Source organism: Malus domestica, chromosome 06, assembly GCF_042453785.1.
Source record: "Malus domestica chromosome 06, GDT2T_hap1".
Taxonomy (NCBI): Eukaryota; Viridiplantae; Streptophyta; class Magnoliopsida; order Rosales; family Rosaceae; genus Malus; species Malus domestica.
Genome location: NC_091666.1, coordinates 27,029,851 through 27,040,316, shown reverse-complemented (window position 1 = coordinate 27,040,316; position 10,466 = coordinate 27,029,851). Strand labels below are relative to the sequence as shown.

The window sequence follows — 10,466 nt, the reverse complement described above, 5'->3', positions numbered from 1 at the left end:
GCTGAGTTTTAAGAAGAGTTGTGTTGTTATCAGCACATTTTTTTCTTACTTTCTGCACATCTTTCTTAAAAGGGGATAATATAAAGTATGCGAATAGTAATACGTTTTAAGAAATTTTTTGTTTTGAAATCAGAGTATGTTTTCCTATTTAAAATATATATTTCCTGATCCAATGTAAAAGGGGATAACACATTAACACTGGTATGGAACCAATTTCTCGATTGACGACCGACATGGGGACACAATAATGATCATCGATGGACCTTGGCTTCTCTATAATTCTAAGATAAATATAATCATGACCCCACCTTGGATGATCCGTCTCATGCCTCAACCGGCCCTGAAAAAAAAAGGGGGAAAATTTAAACACTTGATTAGATTTGGATCCTCATCCTCCGGCACGTGTGACCGACCTCGATTAAACTACGGAAAACCCACAAAACACCACCACGTGGCTTGTGTCTGGAGCAAAGAACAAGGCCATTTGTCATTTGATGTAACGGCAGAGCCCCACGGCCTCCAGCCACGCACGCACCTGACTAACCTCACCGTACTGGACTGGGCGGCGGGAAATATACCCCCTCTCTCTCTCTCTCTCTCTCTCTCTCTCTCTCTCTCAAGTTCAAGAACTAGATGATCCGTAGTTTTGAAATTTGATTAACGGTTAAAACAGAAAATTAATAATTTTTTTTTAAATTATAATAATTTTTAACCATTAAATTAAAATTTGATGATTCGGATCTTGTATTTTGGAAATCTACTTCGACACGCTAAAGGCAGGACCCGATACTTGCTCTTCTCTTGCCACGTGTCCCCTTACTTCCATCGTATATAAATGCAGAACCAGTTGTCTTCGTTTCAATTAACTCTGGATTTCCCAACTGAATAAACCGTTTTTCTCACTGACTCGTTTTTCTGCAACCAATCCAGTTAAATCCCTATTTTGTTTTTTGCTTCAGTTTTCAACTTCTTGGTGTTTTTGTTGGAACCCACAAAGAAAAAATGGGAAAAGCTTGGACCTTTCTTACCCAACTTCACACACTTGCTGGGTAAAACTTTTTTCTTGCCTGTGTTGATTTGTGTTTCTTCTTTTGGGTCGAGCAGTTGTCTGACCCGCTATTTTCTTGACAACTTCTGCAGGCCAGTGTTGACGTTGCTTTACCCTTTGTAAGCAGATCCTCTCTCTCTCTCTCTTGAAGTTTATTTCTTTTGATTAATTTGATGAACCCCAATAAGGGGACGAAGAAGTTGTTGTTCTTAATATGTGGTTTTTGTTATAACGTGCATGTATGTGTGTGTATATATGATTTGTAGATATGCATCAGTGGTAGCAATAGAGAGCACATCCAAACTAGATGATGAGCAGTGGCTTGCTTATTGGATTATTTACTCTTTCCTCACTCTCATGGAGATGGTGCTACGACCAGCTCTTGAGTGGTAAGAACAAATCAAGAAAGTTTAACTCAAGATTAGATACCACAAACTAAGTTTGTTGGGGATGGAATTTTTGTAGGTTACCAATTTGGTATGATGTGAAGCTTGTGTTTGTGGCATGGTTGGTGCTGCCACAGTTCAAGGGGGCAGCTTTCTTGTATGAGAGATATGTGAGAGATCAAGTCAGAAAGTATGGAGGGTTGAAAGACCATCCGAAATCCGGCAAGACATCCCCCACTGGCAAAGCAAAGAAGAAGTTTATGCAGTTCCTGACCCCCAAGAATGTGAGTTCTAAATTCAAAGCTTCATAATATTTCATTCGTTAATTCTCGTTTGATTTATTCAATTTAAAAGCCCATAAAAAGATATGGAGTGAGAAAATTGAATTTTCATTTTAATTCTCAACTGTGCCTTTTTTTTCTTCTTCTTTTACACCTTTTGAGATTGATGTTTACTATTATTTATGCTAATTAATCCTTGATTTGGTTGATGGCTAGGGGGAGCAGGAGGCTTATTGAGAAAGGCAGAGAAGCAATCTAATTTCCCTAGTTGACTGGTGTGGATGGGTGCATTGACTGGAACTTCTTCACCCTTTGTTTTCTTTTGTACTCAACTTTTTAACCCTACCCATGTTCAACTTCTAAAGTTGATGACTTTGATGCTCTTGTGTTCCTTCTTCATCTGTAATTACTGATCATTAATTAGTGTGTAATATATGATTTGTGTTCAAATCTTTGCTAATGCAACTTAACCGAGAGTAACCCACCAACCAAGTTACTTGGCTGAAGTATATTTTACGTTACAAGAATTGGGTAACGAGATTCTTACACTAAGCGGTTTTTGACTTCTATTAATTTAATTTTTTGCTCAATTTCATCATCTAACTAAATGTTATGTGCTGATGTGGTATAAACTTAGCCCATATTTTAAAAAACACTCGGTTACCATCAATTCAATGTTTATTTACTTTTTTTTTAATTTTATCTTTTTATGAAATTGGTAATTAACGTGTTCTTAAAATGCGAGTGTGGTAAATGTTGTTTTGACTCTTAACATCTAATTCGACAGTGTTACAAAATGGGACTCACCTATTAAGCGTGCTTTCATTTAAACAGTATCAACTTGGATATAATTTTTATTGTAAATTAAAAAAAAATAAATAAATGATACAAAAACAAAAATATTAAGAAAACCAACAGCCTTAACCAAACCTCATGAAACACAATGTCCTCTTTTTCTCTCTTCTACTCAATAGCTACCACCAACCACGGGCGAAGCTACAGATGCGCAAGGAGGGGTGGTCGTCCCTCATCTCGCCAGAAAAGTAATCCAAATGCGAGCAGCAACCTCTTTGGTCGGTCGGATCTGGGTGGAATTAGGCGGGGATAACCTGGTTTATGTGAAGAACAGAATTTGAAAAAGTTTAGTTGTAGAACATCGGTTGGCGAGAAGGTGAACGTGTCATATTTCTACACATTGCATCTTCATCATTTTCGAGTATTGCATCCACTGTTTTGCAATTAAACTTTTCAAATTCCGTTTTTCACATAAACCAGTTTTACCCCTCGTAGCGCCGCCTAGCTCCGTTTAATTCCGCCTAGATTTGACCGATCAGCGAGGCAGCTACTAGGGGGCTACTTTTTCGGTAGCCTTGGCCTTGCCCAGACAATTTTCGACTTTGCCACTGTCACTAATCATCCCCCAACTCTAACAATTGATGCGAAAATTAACTTAACACACAAATTAAACCATCTTTTGACAATTGTAGTATATGTATAAGTAGGGATCGTTCTGGACCGGGGATTATGAGGGTTTGCTAATAACATCTAAACTGACTCAAAAACATAAAACTAAACTTAAAAACACTTAACAAGACTCACAAGACTCAAAGCAAACTTAAAATACTCAAAACAACTTAAAACAACCAAATAAACTTAAACTAGACACTAGGAATGACTTTGGACGAAAATTGACTTTTACTTGAATCAAAACACTTAAAAACACAAACTAAAACGGATTCTGACTAATTAGACACATTAAAGTAAAGGGGGATTGAGTTTTGGATGAATTTAAAATAAAAACAAGTAACTAAAACTTAAGACAGATTTTGGAAGAATTTGGTTGAATTAGATGGATGATAAGCTAGCTAGAGGCTCTTTCTCCACACATGACATGTATGCAAATGAATCAATTTCCAGTTACTCTTTCATCGAATTATAAACGACAATGCCCCAAATTAACCGTGACATCACTAGTTAACCCTCAGATTTTCCTTGTATTATTGGATTGGATGACATCATTCGACAACCCAAAACATTCTTCAAAAGTTCTCTACATGACATCATAACAGAGATACAATCAAAGATTATTACGTTTAATGAAAATCATAAGCATTGACAAAGCACTTGCAACTATGACATCATGTCACTCATGCTAGGAATTAAACTTAACGCGATCATTTATAAGCGACCTTCACTACATGTGAATATAAGTTTGTAACGATTATGTGAAACTTCCTTATACTCTGGCAACAGATTTATGCATGCCAATTAAGTGTCGACCCTTAATTAACAAATACAAATAAGTTATCAATCAAATAGTTAAGCCAATTGCATTCACGATTCAAGAATTCATAATTGGAATTTATCAAATCATATTGCACACATAATCATGGCTTTGAAATCACCCCTAGCCAAGAGAGGTTTAGCCACTCATGTTCACAACAAAACGAAAGAAAATGAATTTAAACATTGGAAACAAAAGAAAGAAAACACCTAAACGCTCCAACGATCCAAGTTGAATAGCAAGCACGTCCAAACACTTTCCTTCCCTTCCTTTGCTGCGGCACAAGGTGTTGGTGAGTGTTTGAAGGTTTGTTTGTATGGAGGAATTGATGTGAAGATGAATGGAAGTGTTTGGATGAAGGTTGTGTTGAAATGGTGGTGAATGCTCTAACAAAATCTAAACTCTATGGCTGCCACACACACTTCCTTTTATAGAGGAAGTGCACGGTAAGGAGGGGAAAATGGTGGTGTGTGCAATGATTCAAAGGTGAAAATGAAGTAATGATGCAAAGCATGAGGGGTAAAATTGAGTGGTGTTGCAGCAATGAGTGCATGGAGTGGTGTTGAAATAATTCAAAGGTGAAAGTGAAGTAATGATGCAAAGCATGTGGGTAAAATGGAGTGGTGTTGCAGCTATGAATGCAAGTAGGAACATGAATGATTGTGCACATGGTAGAGAAAGGAAGGGAAGGTGGAATGGTGCAGAAATGAGTCAAAGGTGCAGCAAGAGTCATGATGCATGTCATGAGATTCCAAAGGTGGTGAATGGTGCATCAATGAGTGCATGTAGTGGAGGTAAAAGTTGTATAAAATCTGATGGGTGAAGGGGACAAGGAATGTGCAGCAATTGAGTGCAATGATTCAATGTATTGGTGCATGAAATCAGAAATAATGAAGGAGACAAGGGTGGTGCACGGCATGGTGGGATAATGAGTGTAATGGTGGATGAAATGAGTGCAAGAAATCTGGTGAATGAAGGGGAGGGGACAAGGGTGATTATGCATGGCATGGGTGGAAAGGTGAGTAAGTGGTGAATCAATGAGTGCAAGGAGGTGAAAGGATATTGTGCACATGGTAGACAAAGGAAAGGAAGTGGAATGGTGCAGCAAATGAGTGCAAGGAGGTGAAAGGATGAATTTGCACGGCATTGGTGGAAATTGGAGTGATTTATGGCAGAAAATAGGAAAGGGATGGCTCCTTTGCACGGCAAGGAAGAGAAATGGTATGGATGGTATGGCTTGGACTTTTAGGGCAGGTTTAGGACTTGTAGAATATGTAATGAAATGTCCCAAAGTATTTAGGAACCCTTCGTGTGACTAAATCTTTGGTAATTTAGGATTAGGAAAGGTAACGACAAGATAAGGCAAGTTTGACTAGCCTTTCTTCATTCTTAATGGTTTCCTTGTCTTCCTTGATCCTCAATTTATTTTCTTCCTCTCCTTGGCACATTCCTAGCTTCTTTAGATCTTTAATTTCGTCCAACCACTTTGCTCCATGCATGTGATATCCATTCCATGCCAAAAACTGCTCCAAAAGGCACCAAAATGCACTTCTTTGCCTCTTTAACCCTTTATACCTACAACCACACGAAAATGGCTTGAAATACTAAATCAACTAAGAAATAACAACATAAATGCACAAGAACAAGCTAACTAAGTCGCATAAATATGCTCCTATCAACAACGGGGACAAACACCCACCTCGTCAATGTTAATATGAAGAAATAGAAACCATAGTTATGAGAGAGAGTAGTAGAGAACAGAAAGAGAAGTAAGAAGGTAAAAGAGATTTCTGAATTGTTTACTTAATGTTGAAGTAATTACAAGAGTATGTATTTATAGTGAACTGGTAACTCTAACAGACTTCCTAACAAACCACCTAATCTAATTAAAATGGCAAGATCTCATCCATACAACGTTATACTCTAACATCCCCCCTTAAACTTAAGATTAGGGCGCCCAATCATGAGGTTGAAGCAGTATCATCACAAATGTAGTATTTCATCAAGTTGTCAAAGAACATTAATGTAGTATTCCCTGCAATTGGAAAGTGAGGTTGCTGGTGCCACCTCCCTTATCACAAATGCCCATAAGGTAGCCCAATTGAATATCAAATATATCGCCACCATTGCATAAGCAAGACACATAATATCCTCTGAATTCATGTGCATCAGTTTGAATATATTTCTCCCATATGGCCTAAACAACAAGTTGAACAAAAAAATTGAGAAAGAATCCTGCATTATACTTTTCCTGAGACATGTCTGCAAGAACCTGTGCAAATTGATGTACCAGATAGAGCCTAGTATAAGGGTGCACGATAGATAGTCTTCGCACTTCCAGTAATGGAGTTGAATCACAAGATGTTGGTAATTTAGCTTATTCACTAGTTTGTGAACTTTCTGCACCAAAACTAGCTGCTTGCTCCTTAGTTTTCATTGTGGAATTGACCATAACATAGTCCTGCTCGACGGAATCCATTGAATAAAAAACTCGAAGTTGATCTTGCAAGATCGTATCTCGAGTAATAAATGAGTTGGTAATTTGAGCAGAATAATGAGCAGCAAGATGGCCCTTTTGTCAGCAAATATGACATGTAGTAATTTCAGGTGGCAGAGAATTATGACATGGAGATAGAGGGGAGCCAAGAATTCCAGGTGAAAAAAATGGGGAAAAGACTTGTAGGTTTCACCATTATCGTAATGGAACCTCCATTTACCACGATTCTTGAATCAAAAGTTTTTGTACACACTATTATAACCATCAACAATTTTGCCATAGCTTGACTGACATGAACTAAACTTGTATTGAGCATGTTAACCATCATTAAAACCAGCATGCAATTGAGAGATAGAGAGAGAAAAGAAAGAACCTTGTGTCTCACAGTCACCATATTGAGTTACCACATCAAACATAAGGGGTGTCATAGAAGCACAATCCACAATGGCTTCCTCAGAGAGCAATTGTGCATGAAAGTCCTTGAGTGAAATGACACTCTCACGCCCCCGGATTACAAACTTGAATGTGTTGTATTTTGCAGGTAATCCATTCAATGCAATGATCACAAAGTCTTCATCATCAATTGTGACACCAAGAACAGAAAGCACGTCCCTTGCTTCTTTACGCCTTCGAAGATATTGGGAAACTGAATCTGATCCTTTATTCATGTTGTAAAGATCACTCTGTAACTTGATTATACTTCTTTTTGTACTTGGTAAGAAAACATGGTTTTGAAGACGAACCCACATCTCTCGAGAACTCTTGCTACCAATTACATAGGAAATAACGGATGAAGAGAGAGTTGCAATAAGTAGCAACATCAAAGCATAATCATGCGATTTCCATGCTTTAAACTCATCTGATTCATGGCTAGTAGACCCATTTGTGAGTACAGAATGTGCAGAGGTTGTTGCAGACTGAGGAGAACACAAATTTGATCAGTCAACGAATCCCATAATGCCTTGGCCCTCAAGCATCAACTACAACAGAAAGTGCCATTGAAGGTAGTTGGTCTCAACCGACTTGACAGAAACGGATGTAGAGACCGAAGAAATCAAGCCAATAATTGGTGATTGCAAGATTTGTAACTGATTTGTAGCAACAATGTTGAGAAATTGCAGAAAATGGGCAATCAGAGATGCCAAAAAAAAAAAAAAAACAGAGAAGACACAACCAATATCTTTTGGTCAGTCAGAAATTGAAACAAGATCCCTAAAAATTATAGGCGTTAAGAAGAAAGAGATTTGCCGGAGAATGAGCGTTGGAACAGTAGTAGCAGCAGTCAGAACTTGGACACATGGAGGTACATGAAGAAACTTACAGGCCTCAAATAAATGCCAATTTGAGGAAATCACGGAGGAAAATTCCCAATGAGTTCGTAGATAGCAGAAGCAAAGAACAAAGGATCGAAGAAATTTTGCTATTAAGCATCTTTGGCTTTGATACCATGTTAATATGAAGAAATAGAAAAATAGTTATGAGAGAAAGTAGCAAAGAACATAGAGAGAAGTAAGAAGGTAAAGGAGATTTCTGAATTGTTTACTTAATGTTGAAGTAATTACATTTATAGTGAACTAGTCACTTTAACAGACTTCCTAACAAACTAACTAATCTAACAAACCACCTAATCTAAATACAAATGGCAAGATCTCATCCATACAACATTATACTCTAATAGCCACCACCTTTCATAGATTTTTCTCTGTCACATAATTCATAAAGAAAAATAGATCCAAAAATTTATGCATCCAGATCATTTAATATGTTTGAATCACACCAATATCGTGGCACACCAATTTCAGTGGTAGATGAGAGAGAGAGAGAGAGAGAGAGAGAGAGAGAGAGAGAGAGAGAGAGAGAGAGAGAGAGAGAGAGAGAGAGAGAGAGAGAGCGCCTGAAGAGAATGGTTGGTCGGCGGCAAGGATATAAGGTGGCAGTCGCTGACAAATTGAGGCCAATAGGGTTGGTGTTATTAAGTTAAGTGACTGTTGGAGTTTTTTTTCTTTTTTCTTTATTTTTAGTTTATTTTTTAATTTAACTCTAGTTATGTAAGGGGGCACGTGACATACTGTAAGTGTATGAGGAGACCAAATATTCTGCATCCAAAATAGGTGAGGCTTTTCTGTGGCCTCAATCATTATTTGACACTTATTAAGTTTATGCCAGCAAAGTTAAGAAAAGTTAAGTTTATAAACACGTGTCAGTTAATAATTTGAGCTACAGAGAGGCCACACCGATTTTGAATGCAGAAAATTTAATCTCATGTATGAGTAGCGTATACAGGAGAGAGAATATGGGTAGCAAAAATGCCAACAGGATCCTCTTCGGATCCTTTTGGTGAGGATCCTGGGGATCCATGAATCGTACATCGTACGGTCAGTTTTTGTCAATTACTATTTATGTTTAATTTTAAATAAAAATATTTAAAATAATTTCAAATCGCACGATATACAATAAACAGACAAGATTGACGTATCACCGGGATCCTCACAAAAAGGATCCGGTGGGGATCCGGATTCGCAAAAATGCACCCAATATATAAAATCTTTCGGTTCTTGAGGCGCCAAGAAGTAAGAAGTCCCCATATTAAAGTGTTTTTTTTAAGTTAGAAAGCGTTACCATAAACTTTAAGTCACCAAGTTGGGCTGTTAAAAAAAACTAATGCATGTACATAATACTCTCTTATTACATATCATGTTGTTTGATAAATAATATAATAATATTTGACTACTCGAACAATGAGTAGGTGTTTCTACTCAAATTTGTTCATTGTCATTTATAGAACTTTGTGTTTATGATCAGAACATTCATATTATAAATCACTCTACAAAGATTGCCTCTACAAAAATCAACTAAAAAATGTCGTTTAGTCATCGAATTGTACAAAAACATGTTAATGAAATTGGTAAAGTACAATGAACCGTTTATGTATTCACTACAATAGATTGATTCAACGAAACCATATTTTGAATTCAGTTTTTGTAGAGATATCATTACAGAGTCATTCATAATATGAACGGTTCTGATCGTAAACACAAAACTTTGTGATTCGAACACAAAGAATTTTGAGCAGAAGTTCTACTCATCTTTGAGTATCCAAGCATTGTTTTAAATAATATTTAGAAATGGAAGAAAAGTGGAAGAGAAAAAGGAGCTAGGGTGTTGTTTTGTATCTTCAAAGGGTTTCATATTATACATCCACCAATGTAAAATGAGAAATGTGCTCAATTAGCTACCTATACATTTCATATAAAATGAAACAAGATCCTCCACATACATATCTCATAAGCAGCCTGGCTCTCTCACTAACCTAACGGAGTTATTTTCAATGAATAATTTGCTTTCAAACAAGAACTATTAGATTTAAATAATGTTTCTACATCTTTCCGAGATTCTTGAATTTCACCAACTATATATAATTATTAATCTAAATATCTCAGGCCTGTAGTCATAAAAAATATAAGATATACAGCAAAACTTGTGGCATGGCATATGTTCTCCGCTGATAGGTTTCCTTTTTTGTTCCACTCAACAATGTCCCATCTAGTTGAGGAATAATCAGAGGTAAAGCCATCAAAGCGTTTAATCCAAGTTATCCAGCATCCAGGAAAAGAAGGAAATGGTACAATTATTCATATGCTTTTTACGTGGAGCTGATCTCAAAGGCCTTAAAAGTTAAACATGCAGACTCATTGCACAGAAAAAAGCCTTAATTAAACAAGCATTATAGCTCTTACTATTCTTCTCGTGCCGTCGAGGTTTGTTAAAAAGTAAAAACCCGTTAATCTAGCTGTTATTGATGTCATGTTGAATTGCATGAATTCGATCTCTCTGACTGACTGTGTCTGATGAACCCAGAATAAGATTTCTTCAGTCGCAGGTTTTTCTGTATTGGGAGCATATAAATCATCTGATAAAATGGTTAACCTAAAAGAATAGTTGTAAGATTTTGTTACTTTTTAGTTTTTAT

General features: G+C 36.9%; 1 protein-coding gene across 2 annotated transcripts; it reads left to right on the top strand.

Annotated features, from left to right (window-relative positions):
- Positions 1 to 751: 751 nt before the first annotated feature.
- Positions 752 to 2,165, top strand: LOC103437518 (HVA22-like protein e). Of its 2 annotated transcripts, none has more exons than XM_008375995.4 (5): positions 752 to 1,049; positions 1,141 to 1,167; positions 1,315 to 1,437; positions 1,514 to 1,718; positions 1,932 to 2,165. In XM_008375995.4, exons 1-5 carry the CDS (start codon positions 1,003 to 1,005, stop codon positions 1,950 to 1,952), a joined length of 423 nt encoding a protein of 140 aa, XP_008374217.1. In that variant the 5' UTR covers positions 752 to 1,002; the 3' UTR covers positions 1,953 to 2,165. The 2 variants fall into 2 exon arrangements, with proteins under 2 accessions (XP_008374217.1, XP_008374219.1); XM_008375997.4 differs by having other exon boundaries at positions 861 to 1,049; positions 1,941 to 2,165.
- The last annotated feature ends 8,301 nt before the right edge of the window (positions 2,166 to 10,466 follow it).